This window comes from Salvia hispanica, chromosome 6 (assembly GCF_023119035.1).
Source record: "Salvia hispanica cultivar TCC Black 2014 chromosome 6, UniMelb_Shisp_WGS_1.0, whole genome shotgun sequence".
NCBI lineage: Eukaryota > Viridiplantae > Streptophyta > Magnoliopsida > Lamiales > Lamiaceae > Salvia > Salvia hispanica.
In genome coordinates, this window is record NC_062970.1 from 35,712,663 (window position 1) to 35,729,003 (window position 16,341).

The 16,341-nt window shown below is 38.8% G+C and overlaps 1 protein-coding gene and 1 non-coding gene across 2 annotated transcripts in view; both read right to left on the minus strand.

The window, feature by feature from the left end:
• The window catches only part of LOC125195218 (probable LRR receptor-like serine/threonine-protein kinase At3g47570), a 16,238-nt gene extending 584 nt beyond the window's left edge, over nt 1-15,654 (minus strand). Inside the window, exons 1-5 of the mRNA XM_048093399.1 lie at nt 15,365-15,654; nt 14,820-15,262; nt 14,513-14,731; nt 11,926-13,917; nt 11,772-11,829 (exon numbers count right to left, since the gene is read on the minus strand). Of these exons, the coding sequence (XP_047949356.1) occupies nt 11,772-11,829; nt 11,926-13,917; nt 14,513-14,731; nt 14,820-15,262; nt 15,365-15,654 (3,002 nt within the window). The remainder of the gene's footprint in view (nt 1-11,771; nt 11,830-11,925; nt 13,918-14,512; nt 14,732-14,819; nt 15,263-15,364) is intronic.
• LOC125197614 lies at nt 8,556-8,694 on the minus strand. Its single transcript, XR_007172150.1, has one exon. It is a non-coding gene; the product is annotated as a small nucleolar RNA Z247 (small nucleolar RNA).
• Nucleotides 15,655-16,341: the final 687 nt, after the last annotated feature.

The following is a 16,341-nucleotide window of genomic DNA, read 5'->3' on the forward strand; positions in this document are numbered from 1 at the left end:
CTCTCAATTTCAATAGTGGGCTACCATATAGGATATTTCAATTGTCGGCTCAAATTGAAAAGATCTGAACATTAAGGATGATGGTTTCAACATGTCAAAGCCCGAGTTTATCAGTCATGGAAGAGTTTAGAAATACAGGCAATTGCCACGAATCAATGTTTATCATGGTTTAACGACATCATAATGTGATATTGTGGAATCAAGTCAATGGGTTCGCAAGTTTGGTTAGAGGCAACCAAGGTGAAAGAAACTTTTTGGAACGATCAAATAGGTCCAATACATCAAGGGATATGCAATACACTAGCCTTAACTCAGTGTTTCAGAAAGAAATCATGAGCTAGAAACAATGCATGTAGTGGAACTGGGCAAAACAAATTCACCCATATAAGAACGAAATAGTCACAATATGGTTGCCAAATAAGGAGGTGAACAAAAGTTCCACTTTTTGTGCCATTCTCTGAGGAGAAATGTCTGAACAATAAGCAACTTAAGGATGAAGTTATATCGTGAGAGTTAATGAAACCAGGATATTGATCTTGCAAATGGGGGGTCATAGGAGACAACAACCAACAAAGATGTTTGAGAACATATGAGTCTTCTGAATTTAAGATTTGAAAGTAAGTCACCACTTTCGTTGAAAAAAATGATAGTGACTTATTACTTGCCAAAACGCGAGTCAATCAAAAGTCTTAAATAGACGGCAGGACACCCTTGTTAAGGATGTTCAAAATGAGATTATTCTAGAGGGCATGGTCGTAAGCAACTTTAGAATCGAAGGTTTATGACCGAAGCTTATGAATTCAACACTTTACATTTTCTAAACAAGGAGCTCAACTACTATAGCCAACAAACTGAAAGAGAGTCACAACTTTCATAGGAAAGGAAAAAGTGAGGCATTACTTGCATAAATGCAAGTCAATCTAAAGTCTAAAGTAGACGAGGGCATTTTCATTAAGGAGGTTCATAGAAAGAAATCGATTGGAATCCAAGTAAGTACTGTTGATCATAATCATCTGTTCCAGTTATGTGACACTCCCTTGTTTGCTCTTTCGGAGCTCGGACATGATCAGGGCGTTATAGGAAACCATACATTCCAAGCTAGGATTCCTGGTGTTACTACTAATAACTGTCGTTGAAGGTCATATTTTCATAATGTTCTCGATAAGTCAGGACGGTCATTCTCGTAAAACATTGCACTCTCCATCGTGCTTCACAGCGTGCTATAAGCATTGTTTCTAGATCGCGTAGCCTCCTTGACTTGCTACGCAAGACTGGATCACTTAATTAGATCGTAGGTACGATATCTTTTCGTGTAAGGATACACCTCCTTTACTGGATCGAGGGTACGCTCATTTCGGTTATGATTGAGATCATGAAGACAAAGGGAACTTCATGTTGTTCTCATCATTTAAAACGTTCAACAGACGCCCATGTGCCGTAGGTAGTTTCTCGTATCTCGTGTGATCGTTACCATCTAAGAATAGATGGGTTATTTATAAATTGTTAGGTTCATTATTGTACATTTGGAATTGTTCCAATTACAACATCATGGATCGTGGTCTCGTCAAGACATAGGGTAGAGGAAAAGGTGTGGGTTCCACTTTTAGACCCATTCACCTATATTTCCTCATTTTGAAAACAAAACTAGGGTTTTGCCCTAACTTGCATATACTTGTTCGTTTTATCGCTTAGGAAAGCGGAAAGGAAGTCATCAACTTATATCACTGTTCAAGAGCGTTCAGCCTAATGTACTTCTTAGGCATACTATGTTCGCATGCATTAGTCATTTCGTAACTTTCTAAAAGTTCTTAATCTATCATCATACTTCACATAATCGAGCATGCGTAATTAATAATACTTTAGCATTTGTCTCAAGACATCCTTATGCCTAACATTTTAAACTTGAAATTCCATAGTTCATAGGAAAAATTGGAATTTACAAGCTTTTCCTTGAAAACCTTGAATGTTTTCACAATATCTTCAGAAAGAAAATCACTTTTCCTTTTATCAAGGTCTTTCATGAATAACTGAAAATTTTCTGGTAAAAACTTCTTTCTTACCTCATTGCTGCAGTTGAACGTGACGAGTCGAGGTGTTGGGTCCTTTTAAGCTTTCCATTTTAGTACTATTCTAGTCTAGTACTATCATTCTAGACTAAGGCTTGAAAAGAAGGTTCTTGGGTCCAGAGCGAAAGAACGTTGCTCTGATACCACTCTGTCACGACCACAACTCCCTAGTGCTAGTGAGCGTAGCTATTTCGCGACTAAACAATTCTCAATAATCAAGGGACAACATAGAAAGGATGAAATCACTTAAATCAACAGTATCAAAGGCATATGGGTACATAGTCAAAACGTGTTCAGAGTATCAAGACTAAGTTCATAGCTTTCTAGCACATAACTCTAGATTTGCAGCGGAAGAGTCCAAGACAAAATAGCACGTATGAAGACATGCTACCTTGGGCTACCTATCTACTTATTTAAGGATCGTTCCCAACACCTTCGCCTGCTCGTCCACGTTCAACCTGCACATTTGAAAATAACATGCAGGGCTGAGTATTTGATATACTCAGTGGGCACATTGCCAAAAACAGTTCTATTTTAAATTGTCAATGCCACAGTTGAGTGATCACGGGGTTTTACTTAAAAGACCCGAGTCACTAAAATACTTTTCCTTTAGTAAAGATTTGATTGCGCAATCACATAACATAGATATACCATATCTGAAACTGATGTGAACCGGGAATGTGGCCACATTCCACGACGGTCACTGGACCGGCCAACTCCTTTGTTAGCTCACGGTCCCCTTATGTGTACACTAGTCCGAGTAGGGTTTGCGGCCCTACTGGGACCCGAATTCGATTTAACTTAAATTGGCATAGCCAAGCAGATAGGTAATCATAAAACAAAACATGGCATGACAACATACTTGAGCAAAGATTCACATTTTCATACTGAAATCACATTTTGAAAGAAATGCCCACCTCAAAAGCTAACGCTCCTTCCGAAATTTCCTTAACTTGGTCTTAGACGACGTTCGAAGACGCCCCTTTAGTAAATAAAATGATACTTAATTAGATTTTGAGATATCCATTAAGCTTAAACATGAATGCATCCTAAGTGCGTGATCGTTTTATTCTAAAAAAAATTTCTAGAAGAGTTCTAGAATTCTTGAATATTAATTAAATCAGTAGATTTAATTAAATCGGGAAAATTAATTATTTGAGCACTCATACTAAATCCCGGGAAATTTAGACTTATCCTCGTGGAAATAATTAGCGGACCAGTAATTATTAAATCCACAACATAGTAAGGCCCATGATTTAATTAGATCCCTCATACCTACTTTAATTTAATTAGTGGCCCAACCTAAAACTTAATTGATGAAGTGGCCCAAAAAGAAAAATAGCCAACTTAAACATGAGTCCACCAAGCCTGGCCCAAACTAAACACTCCCCCATATCCATCGTTCTCTCTCATTTCATAAAAATCAAAAATCCCCAAATTGAAAGAACAACCCTAGCTCCTTCTTCCTCCTTCCTCTCGGTGGAATCGCCGCCCCACCTAGTCGCCGGAGTACCGCCGGCTCCAGCTCCCCAGCGTCACCGGTTCACCGGCGAAACCCTCCGCCGTCACCGCCTGCTGCTGCTCTCACCCCCGTCGCTCCCTCTGTCTCTCTCACTCTCTCTGTGACAGAAACGACTCCTCTTTCCATCTCTCGCATTTTCCGGCGATTTCACCGATAGGGGAGGGGGTGTCGCCTCTCTTCCACGGCGTCACTTTCTTCCATGTCGGCCCTCGCCGTCGCTTCGCGCGGACGCCGTCGGCTGTGCAGCGGTGCATGCGGGCGGTCACGCCTGCCTAGCTCTCCTTGCTGGCGTTTGACACTGTTCGCCGCCGTCCAGAGCTGGGCAGCCGCCGCCACCGTCCTTCACGAGTCGTCGTTGCTGCTGCGCTGGACAGCCACCACCTCGCCGACCGATGTACGGTGGGACAGCCGCTGCTGGAGCTGTTCAGCCGGGCAACCTGCTGCCCGTGGAGTCTCCGCAGCCGCCCTCCTGGCCTCGCCGTCTACGGTGGTCTCCGAGGGAGCCCCTCGGTCTTAAAGCTACGTTCTTATACTTCCTTTCATTACTAAGTATTTTGTTGAGACTTGGGCAGTAGCTATGTTGGAGACCTTTTGTTTATTGTGTTTTGAGGATGTGATCTTGGAGATAAATTTAGCTCACTGGAAAGAGTCTTTACATATATATATGCTACTGTAAATTTTGCATTTTGAACATGAAAAACTGAAGTGCTTCTATCGGCTGAAGTTTTGTTGTAAAAACTTATAGTTACTGTGTTGTGGTTTAAAGTCTATCATGATGTGCCTAATATTTGATGTTCTAGAATGGATGTAATAAAATGGATGTGGTGATTACCTCTTTGAGTGGCTGGCGGATTTTGGTTCAAGCTGGTGGTGCAAGGGAGCTCCGTCACTCTTTTCCTTACTATTACTCTTCTTACTCACTCTCTAACTCTCCTTACTGCTGGAAATTTTGAAGTATGTGAAAGGGAGTTCATATGTAGTGTGGAGGGGTTTTTATAGGCTGATTTTGTGTACCTTAGGAGGAGTTAATGAGGCTGATCTCCTTTTGTTTTTATGCCCAGCATATCTCTTGTCTTTTGATCCTCACTACTTTTTATTAATGAAACTTGTTGTTAGGCTTGGTTCCAAAACCTTGCATTGATGTGCTTTTGTTTGCTTTTGAAGTGTACAAGAAGGTTGCAGGGGCTGTTTTGAAGAGAGGGTGTTGCAGGTATTGACTTGCCCTTTTTGGGTATATCCTAGTCTCTCATTGGTAAAGGAAAGTTGCCTCAAGTTCCTAATAGTAGCTCCCTTTAATTCTTCTTGTCTCCCAAATAATAAATGTTTATTTTTACCTTGCAGGTGGAACTGCAAATCTCGGCTGCCACCTTGCTGCCTTGGGCCTGACGGGCTGCTCAAAACAGGTCGCGACTTGGGCTTAAAGAGGGAGGCCCGAAGTGAAATAAATGAAATCCTGATTTTCCTCTCATTGCTTCATTCAAACATTTGTAATTAGATGCTAGTTCATTATGTATGTAAGGTACTCGAACACCTTTGGTTCGAAAATATTTTGTACGCACATTCGAGGTTGTTTTGCTTGCTAACTTCTTACTTTAGCTTTCATCTCTTTGCGAACCTCACCATTAAACATAAACAAGGAAATGTAACGATTTCCATTCGATCACGAATCAAGAGAACGAAAATTTTGTAGTTCGTCATTAAGCATTAACGTAACGGGGTAATTAAAGAAGCGGGTATTACAGCAGCAGGTCCTAGATGAGCTGAGAAGATAGTAGGTTGCTTGATGTTCTTGATTGTATTTGAAAGATTTGAACTGATGGGTGGCTTGGATTGCTTGGGAAGCAAGAATTGGTACAACCCTTGATCAAGGGTGCCCTTGAGGATGACTGCTTTGGATTCCTGATCCTTGACAAGACAAAAGGTAGGATGGAATTCAAAGAAAACATTGTTATCCTTTTAAGATTTAGATACACTAAGGAGATTTCTAGTGACATCCGGGACATGAAGAATATTTTTTAGGAGAAGATTTTTAGAATGAACAGCAGATGGAGTAATCACATGAGATTGACCAATATTAGCAATTTTAACTCCAATACCATTACCAAGAAGAAGTTCAGTACCTCCTTGATACTCTGTGCTAGAGTTCAAGTCACCATGTAAAAAAGCATTATTCACATCAAGGTGAGTAACTTTCCATTGTGATGAAGTAGCAAGGCTGAGAATGATCCTGATGGTGCTTGGCTTCACTACTGGACTAAAAGTTTCAGTAAAGTCGAAGCCAGGGAGTTGAGAGAAGCCTTGAGCCACGAGTCTAGCTTTGTGTCTTGCAATCGAACCATCTGCATGCATCTTTAGCTTGAAGATCCAGGTGCGACCAATAGCATTTTTACCAGGTGGCAGCATAGCTAAAGTCCATGTCTTGTTTCTGAGAAGAGCAAGAAATTCTGCCAACATTACATCCTTCCAAATAGGAATAAGAAGGGCAGCAATAACAGATTTTGGAAGAGTGTAGGAGGGTATAGAAGTATTATAGAGTTTGGGTTTAAAAATGCCTCTTTTAGCACGAGTGCCATTGGATGCACATTGGTAGTAGGTGTTGCAGATGATAGTGTTAGGTTGTGGCGAAGTAGGAGGAGTAGAATGTGTTGAGACAGAGGTGCTGACTATAGCTTGAGGACACTGCTGAGGTTGTGGAGCAATATCAGGCTGATGTAGAGGGAAGGAGAAAAAGGGCAAAGGTGCATGATTTATAGGAGCATGTGTAGATGATGATAGAAAGGGAAATTTGGATTCATCAAAAAGAAAATCACGAGTGACAATGATTTTTCCCGATGGGAGAAGTGCCTTGTAACCCTTGTGAGAGGAACTATAACCTATGAATGTTGCTGCTTCTGATCTGTTTTGCAATTTGTTTCTGGTGTAGGGTCTCATAAATGGATAACATAAGCACCCAAAAACCTTCAGAAGATTATAATCAGGCTTGGCTTTAAAAAGAAGTTCAAATGGAGTTTTGAATAGAATAGGTTTTGCTGGAATTCTATTGATGAGAAAAGATGTTGTAGTAAAGGCATCATCCCAAAATTTTGAAGGAAGGCCATCCTGAGACATTAAAGCCAACCCCATTTCAACCACATGCCTGTGTTTTCTTTCCGCTAAACCATTTTGCTGTGGTGTGTAAGGACATGATATTCTGTGTAAAATACCACATTCTTGTAGAAAAGAAGACATCCCTTGAAACTCTCCTCCCCAGTCCGACTGAAGAACTTTAATTTTGCAAGATAACATATTTTCCACCATAGCTTTGAAGGCTTTGAAAACATTCAAAACTTCCCCTTTAGATTTTAAAAGATACAGCCATGTGAATCTACTGTAGTGATCAATGAACGTCACATAGTAGGAAAATCCATTTCTTGAAACAATGGGAGATGGTCCCCATAAATCACTGTGAATTAATTCAAGCGGAGATGAATGTTGAGCAGTAGAAGGAGTGTAAGGTAGGCGATGAGATTTGGCAATACAACAAGGATGACAAAGTAAGCTGGATTTCATTGAGTTGAAAGAAATATTGCAGCTTTAAAGAGCTTTCTCAACAATATCAAAAGCACAATGTCCTAACCTTTTATGCCATAAATTTATGCACAATGCGGGATTCGATCCCCCGCATCTCCATTTATTTTCTATTATTGTCATCATATTTTAAAAACTCATTTAAAAAATTAAAAAAATTATTTGAAATAAGATATATGAGTGGGTTACTTTTTATATTTTTTTGGGCAAATGTTTTTTAGAAAACATCAATAGATTATAAAATTTTGAATTGTTATATGAAAACGTGAATGAACCATTAATATTGCTAGACCATCAATATTCACATGTTGCTCCAATCCTATTTACTTCGCTGAATTATTTATTTTTGAAATCACTAATTAATCTTGAGACTGAAATCAAAGTTTAAAATATTGTTCTTCACTTCTTTGAAAAAATTACTACCTCGTTCCCCCAAATTTTGACACAGTATACCATATCGGTCTGTCCCTGAAAATTAACAAAAACAAGGGAGTGAACTAGGAACAGCAGCAGGTCCTAGATGAGCTGAGAAGATAGTAGGTTGCTTGATGTTCTTGATTGTATTTGAAAGATTTGAACTGATGGGTGGCTTGGATTGCTTGGGAAGCAAGAATTGGTACAACCCTTGATCAAGGGTGCCCTTGAGGATGACTGCTTTGGATTCCTGATCCTTGACAAGACAAAAGGTAGGATGGAATTCAAAGAAAACATTGTTATCCTTTTAAGATTTAGATACACTAAGGAGATTTCTAGTGACATCCGGGACATGAAGAATATTTTTAGAATGAACAGCAGATGGAGTAATCACATGAGATTGACCAATATTAGCAATTTTAACTCCAATACCATTACCAAGAAGAAGTTCAGTACCTCCTTGATACTCTGTGCTAGAGTTCAAGGTTGAGATGTCATTTGAAATGTGGTGAGTAGCTCCTGAGTCAGGATACCATGAGACAGTGGAGTTGTTGTCAAACCCATATTCAGATATAGATTGATGGGCAGGTTGTGGTTGGAAGTTGTGCGATCCCTGGCTTGAGCTATATTAGCAGTAGGATTTGAAGGGTGAAAGGGAGTTTGCTGGTAGGAGTGATTTTGCTGTTGTCTAGGATGTGAGTTGAAGCCACTGGATTGTTCATATTTGTTCCAACATCTATCAGCAGAGTGTCCTAGTTTTTGACAGAGTTGACAAACCAAACGGTTGTTGAATCCTCTTCCTCCTCTTCCACCTCTTCTACCCCTAAAGGAGTGTCCTCCCCTATTTCCTTGAAACCTGTTAAAAAATTGTGGATTTCCCTTTCCATAACCACTTTCCTTTCTTGACTCAGACATGTTAACAACATTAGCAGAGGGTTGCGAACCATCCAGATTAATAGATGAATTTCTTCCAGATTCGAATCGTGTTTCAAAACTATGTAGCAAAGCACTTACTTCTTCTACAGTTGTAGGCTCAGCCCTTGAAGTGATAGTCACCATAACAGGATCATATTCCATTCCAAGGCCACTCAGGATGTGCAAGATCTGATCTTCATCTGTCACTTTGCATCCAGCAGCTCCAAGTAAATCACAACAATTCTTTATTTTGCTCAAGTAGTCCCTCATAGATAAGGATTCCTTCTTCATAGTCTGGAGTTGTAGTTTGTATTGCATCATCTTGGCCTTTAATTGATTTGAGAAGCTTGTTTCAAGAGCATTTCATATATCATTTGTAGATCTCAGTCCAACAACTAACACCATTGCACTTTCGGTGAGAGAAGACTGGATCCAGGCCGACAATCGTTGATCTTGGCGATGCCAATTCAAATATTCTGGATTCATTCGCTCAGTTCCTTGGTCTTGAATCATTCTGGGTGGATGATCCCCTGTGAGAAAGGACTCCAGCCCATAGCCTTCAATCGTGGCTAAAACTTGTTGCCTCCATATCAAATAATTTGAGTCATTCAATTTGACAGAGATTGGTTGGTTATTTGGTAAGGTGGGAATATTATAGGTGAGGGAGGAAGAAGTAGAATCACTATGCAAGGTACTGCTTGAGCTTGAAAACTCAGCCATGTTTTCAAAACTAAAAAAAAATAAGCAAAGGCAAGGGAGATAGAAGGGTAAGAGAGACAGGTTAAAAACCTGCTCAGATACCATAAAGGAAATGCAGTAGACCCATTTTTGAGAGATAGGATCAAAACGTAGAATATGAGATTTAATGTATAGTCACTTTCATAAGGTGATTGATCATAATGGACATACAATTTTATCTCTATATATACTGCTCAATGGAAGGATCTAGACTAACACACCTTAGCATAGCTAGTTAAGAAACGAGAAAATGAGAAGACAATTCTCATAATTGAAACACAACTTTACATGTTCCTCTTTGATGTGATGTGTAACTGCAGACTTTTCATTCTTTATTATGAGACTTCTCATCTGATTAATGAGGAATGCTAACACCATGCTATCTCCATTGCAAAGCAACTTCACATGGCCAACCATATCTTCATCTAACAACACATTACTTGGTTTCAAGTCGCTTTGAATAATAGGTGTCGAATAGCATTGGTGAAGATACTCCAAAGCAGACGCTACATCAGTTACTTCTTACTAATATATTCAATCTTTCCATAAAATATAGTAAGAGATTATTTGGAATCGAACCACTAAACTTGTTCCACTGTAATGATAATGTATTCACTAGGTAAAGTTGGCCTAATTGAGAGGGAAGAAACCCTGCAAAAATATTTACATATGGAGTATTGTAATTCTCGACATCTAACATCTGTCAACTAGTTTTGTGAGACTTGGAAGTCGGTTAGCATTGTAAGATTCACAACATCACTCGAAACACCTGCAGCTGTGTGTGTGTGTACATCGTGGCAGATTTCTCAGCTGATTTCTAGAAAAATAAATCTCTGCCAGAAATGGAAGATTAGTGCACATCTCTGTTGGAAGACTTGCTCTCAATTCATTTCCTGTCAATGCTATAGACATCAGCTTCGATATGTTGAATATCACTGATGGTATAGCCCCGGAGAGACGATTCCATTGAATACACAGAAATTTTCAAGTCTGCCTAACTCTTTGGGAATTTCTCCATCTAGAGAATTGGTAAGTCAAGAAATTGGAGGTTTGTAAGGTTTGAGAGGGATTTTGGGATGGAACCTATGAAACTGTTGTTGCATAAATTCAAGTAGTCTAGCTTTGGTAAATGACCAAAGATAGGAGAAATCTCTCCCTTGAAGTTGTTAAACTGGAGAGATATGAACTTCAACTGGTGAAGGAAAGACAGCTCGTGAGGCAAACTGGAGAGGTCGAGGGAAACGAGGAAGGAGAGTTGCCTGAGTTGTGGTGGAATGCTACCGGAGAGACTCATGTCAGAGAGATCCAATGCAGCAACTCTATTGTGGCACGACCTACAAGTGATGACAATCCATGTGCACACAGTGCTCGAGTTGGTCCAATTTATTGCAAGCATACGAGAAGGGTTAGAGATGATGTGTTGTTTGTTCAAGCTAGTGAGTTGTTCAAGATCTGTGTAGTTCGTATGTAGTGGTGTTTCAGTTGTCCCTCTTAGCTACTACTATAACATTACAGCTAAATGTAGATTTTTCAACGTGTGTCTCGGATTAGGATAAGGAATAAAATAATACTCTTGAATTCAAATTTGGTTTCATTGTTTATAACTTTCTAAGCATGACTAGTTGAATAAACACAGTTCCCCCAATGTTTTTTTTGCTGCTCTGCACTTCTTTCTCAACAAGAGTTAGGCAGATCACCTTCACCAACACAAAGCTTCAATATTTGCAAGAAATGACACCAACTCATCTACTTAAATCTCGCCATAACCATGCATGCTTAGCTGTATTTTAATTATAAAATAGCTGAACTTTTTTCTCTTTAAAAGAGGATCAATAACAGTTTTTCATCCACCCTTAATGACTTAAAAAAGGATCAATAACAGTTTTTCATCCACCCTTAATGACTTATCCACCCTTAATGACTTGAACCCTCGATCTATTGGATAAAAGATAAAATGCTGGCTAAATTCCATATGAACAGCACACCAGAATTTATTTATAGAAATAATAATGGAATAAGCTAAGGACCACCAGGTTGGCTTCTACAAGTATATATTATCATAACCCTTGCATTGTGATATTGTACTTATAACATATAGGAGTATGATGGGTGGAATGTACAGCAATGAACAATCCAAAGTCAACTTGCCATTAGTGACAGGATTAATTGAAAACAAAAAACTTAATAATTCTACCATTATTGAATATCTACCTGTATGCATCCAGTAGCGAACTAAAAAAAACATGCTCGTATAAACTCTACTGCTATTATCATTTTAACATTTGATTTTCTGCAGCTCTGCTATAGCTTCCTTCATATTAATCCTTTTATTAGGGGAATGTGCAGAACACTTGCATGCCAACTCCAATATGGATGTTGTGAATTTCACAATTTTGTCACCATTTTCTTCTTCAACATTCATTACTAAGTTGGCATCTATAACTTGATATGTGAATTCTGGAACTGACCTTTCGATCCAACTCTTCAAGCTTAGATCTCCAACAAACATGTCATCACTTGGCCTTTTTCTCGTGAATACTTCCATCAACATCACACCATAGCTATACACATCGCACCTTGTGGAGACTAGTCCTTCTGATCCATACTCTAAAATCACAAAAAACCATACTATACCAGTCAGTAAACATAAAACATCATTTATAAGTATATACAGTACATAATTAATGTAGAATAACAATTCACCTGGAGCAATGTAACCCAATGTTCCTAGGGTGTTGGTTAACACCATGCTATCTCCATCGCATAGTAACTTTGCTATCCCAAAATCACTTACATGGCCAACCATATCTTCATCTAACAACACATTACTTGGCTTCAGGTCGCTTTGAACAATAGGTGTTGAACAACCATGGTGAAGATACTCCAGAGCAGATGCAACATCAATCATTATATTCAATCTTTCCATAAAATTCAAGCAGTGGTTATGAGAATATAACCAAATATCAAGGTTTCCCATGGGCATATATTCAAGTACCAATGCCTTGAACTCTTCATTAGAACAACAACTTAAGACGCTTGTCAGACACCTATGCCGAATGCTACGAAGTATCTCACATTCGACATCAAATCTCCTCAAAATGCCTTGTAATTGAAGGTTGAACACCTTAACAGCAACAACATTCCCATTGTTAAGAATTCCTTTGTAAACAGAGCAAGAACTCCCAATTCCAAGCAAATTGCTCTCACTGAGATGTGCAGTTGCTTGCATAAGCTCATAATAAGATATTCTTTCTGGCACAATGGATATCAACTCATCAACTTCTCTAGTTGTCTTATCTTTCCTTTTGCATCTAAATAAGATAAAAGCCAAAGACACAATTGAAACGAAAGCCACAACTCCAAAAGCAACAAATAAAGCTCGTTCAACCCTCTTCCTCTTTGATACATGATTAGAAACAGCTAGGCAAATTGGGACATGGAATCTCGGGATTCCACACAATGCCTCATTGCCCTTAAAAGAATCCATAGTAAAGTTTCTGAAAGAGCCACCACTAGGAATTTCTCCACTCAAACTATTGAAAGAGACATTGAAATAGTTGAGGTATTGAAGCTCTTCCAAAGACTTTGGAATTGAACCAGAGAGGTTGTTGTGGGACAAGTCAAGTGCCACCAAACTGATCATGCTTCCCATGGAAACTGGAATAGAACCTTCTAGTCTGTTATTTGCCAAAGAAAGATTTGCCAAATTCTGCAACTTTCCAATAGTGTCGGGAATAGACCCTGACAACTGATTCATGGAGAGATCAATAGATATTGTTGCTCCTAAGTTACTTATCTCTTGAGGTAAAAACCCAGTAAATGAATTTGAGGAAAAATCCAGATTCAGCAAATCTTCAAGGCCCCATAAGCTGGATGGTATACTTGAATGGAACATGTTGGCGTTTAGAAAAACAACTCTTAAAGAAGAGGCATTACCCAAACAATTAGGAATTGAGCCTGAGAATTGATTTCGGCTCAAATCTATATGAACGAGGTTGTATAAATCACATATAGCATACGGAAAGGGGCCTTTCAACATGTTAGCACCAAGATATAATCCTTGAAGGTCACACAAATGTTTGATTGAGAGGGGAACATTACCAGATAACTCATTGTCATGGAAATTCAAGACCGCCAAGCTTGTTAAATTGGCTATTTGAGCAGGAATGGCGCCGTTCAATTTGCAGCCGGCGGCATAGATTTGTTGGAGCGAGGAAGATAAATTCCCTATAGAAGTTGGAATGGCGCCGTACAGAGGATTATCACCTAAACCCAAACGATTTAAAGATCTGCAATTCGACAATGAGGTAATGAAATCGAGGTTTGAAGAAAGATTGTTGCTGAACAGGTCAAGGCGTAGGAGAAGTCTTAGGTTGCCGAGATCAGTAGGTATATAACCACTGAATTTGTTTTCATTAAGAGAGAGAAATCTGAGTTGAGAACAATTGGAGATAGAGTTGGGTATTGGTCCAGAGATGGAATTTTCGCCAAGATAGAGCTCTTCAAAAATGGGAAGAGCTTCATGTTGGCACAAATTGGGTGGAAGAACTCCAGAGAGGGCATTCTCAGTTAATGAAAGAACTTGAAGTGTAGAAATGTTAAAGAGGCCATTTGGAATTGAACCACTCAAGTTATTGTCATCTATTGATAATTTATACATTTGGTAAAGTTGCCCGATTTCAGTGGGAATAATCCCTGCAAAATAAGATTAAAGCGCCAAATGTAATCAAATTCTGATTAAAAATTACACAATCCTAACATTTTTTTCTCCTAGTTAATACTCCTATTAAGCATATGGTTGCATGAACAATCAAAATCCATTTTGGTCCTTAACATATAGCCATTATGTGATTCAGAACATTTATTTTTTCTATTTTCGAATACCAAACAAACGAAAACGGGCTAGAATTGGTCATTTTTTACATCACCATCAAAAACTGACGGTCAATGCTATTTAAAATCCATTTTGACCGATTTAGCGAATTTTGATTAGCATATGCAATATCTTGTAAAGATTAAAGTTGTCCTAAACATATGGTCATAAGCTATTGACCATACGAAACTGGCGTCGCCTTTCCTCCTTTTTATTCTTTACAAGATTCTTATTACCTCAAAATGGATCTTAAACAACATTGATCTCCGGTTTTTTACGGTGTCATAAAAAAAGAACCAGTTCCAGCTTGTTTTCATTTGTTTGGGATTCGAAAATAAAAAAAAATGTTCCGAACCAACATCGTAAAATGGTCATATGTTAAGGACCAAATATGAAATTTACTCCATGGACAATTACCTGTCATGTAGTTTTCTGAAATTGATAATTCGATTAGCATTGTAAGATTTCCAACCTCCTTTGAAAGATTCCCTGTGAACTTGTTTCTCCATAGTGTTAATTCTTGCAGAGAAGACATATTCATGAAAATACTGAAAGGGAATGAGCCCCCAATCTGATTTTTTTCAACAGCAAAAAAAACCAAGTTGTGAAGATTGCCAATCTCAGCTGGTAGTGTACCTGTCAAAGTAATTAGTAACAATTTTAACAAACATACACAAATTTATACTACTACATCAATCTAGTATGGTAAGAATAAAAACAATACCATTCAAATAGTTACCACCGAGGAATAGAGTGTGAAGAGCTGTTAAGTAGCCGATTTCCGCAGGTATCTGCCCAGTGAATGAGTTGTAGGAGAGGGACAGCAGCTGTAGCTCTGAACAATGTGATAGATTTGTCGGAATCGCGCCACTCAGCTGATTTTTAGAAAAATAGATCTGTACAAGAAATGGAAGATTGGTGCACATGTCTGTTGGAAGACTTCCACTCAATTCATTCCCTGTGAACCCTATAGACACCAGCTTCGACAGGTTGAATATCGCTGATGGTATAGCCCCGAAGAGATGATTCCAACTAATATACAGAGAATCTAGATTTTCAAGTCTGCCTAACTCTTTTGGAATTTCTCCACTTAGAGAATTGTAATTTAGGTTGAGGAATTCCAGGCTTGTTAGATTTGAGAGGGATTTTGGGATGGAACCTACAAAGCTGTTGTTGCGTAAATTCAAGTACTCTAGCTGTGGTAGATGACCAAATATAGGAGGAATCTCTCCTGTGAAGTTGTTAAGTCGGAGAGACATGAACTTCAACCTGTGAAGGAAAGACAGCTCGTGAGGCAACGCTCCACTGAAGAGGTTGCTGGTGAGGTCGAGGGAGGCGAGGAAGGATAGCTGCCCGAGTTGTGGTGGAATGCTGCCGGAGAGATTCATGTAAGAGAGATTCAATGCAGCTACTCTATGGTGACGCAAGCTGCAAGACACGCCAATCCAGCTGCAGACGGAGCTCGAATTAGTCCAATTTGCTGCAAGTGTATGAGAAGGGTCAAAGATGATGTTTTGCTTTAATGAAAGAAGAGCAGTTTGATCAGTGGCAAGGCTCATTTTGGCTACACACGGTGTTTGAAAGGTTACGGTGAGGAATGCATATGCAAGAATGCAATTAAACATTTTCTTCATGCCTACAAATTAAAAGGTGTGGTTGATTGATTATAATTAGACAGTGATAGAGAGGGAGATATTCTTCTACGATAATATGAGCCATGCAAATATGTATAAGCAATATACTAGTAAGTTGACATTAATTAAAGATTCCTTGTTAGGGCTAATGAGTTGTTAAACAAGTGTTTAGTATGACATGCTAACATAAAAATATGTTGTTTGGCAATTGGCAGCAAACAAGATTAGAAATTGTATAACAAGCAAGATTGAAAATTTTGACCTCCAGGTTGAAGTACGGTTTTGTCCCTTTACCCTCATTTCCAAGTTGATTAACAAATCATTTCAAACAAATTCAAGAATGGATATATTATAACTCCAAAATTTATAACAAAGTCAGGAAACATGCGATTTAACATTTTCCCAAACAGTTGATAGGCTATAGTTTACAGCACCTCGCAATCTCAATTCACACAATTATGAAACCATGCAACAAATTTATAATCTCACAAACCAACCTACAGAGTTGAGAAATCAAAGTTGACAGCCCAAGCTGCTTGATGGTGAGTGAGCCGAAGAAGTTTCTAAATGTAGGGAACATGTATCATGAGGGAAATTCCTAAAGGCTAGGCC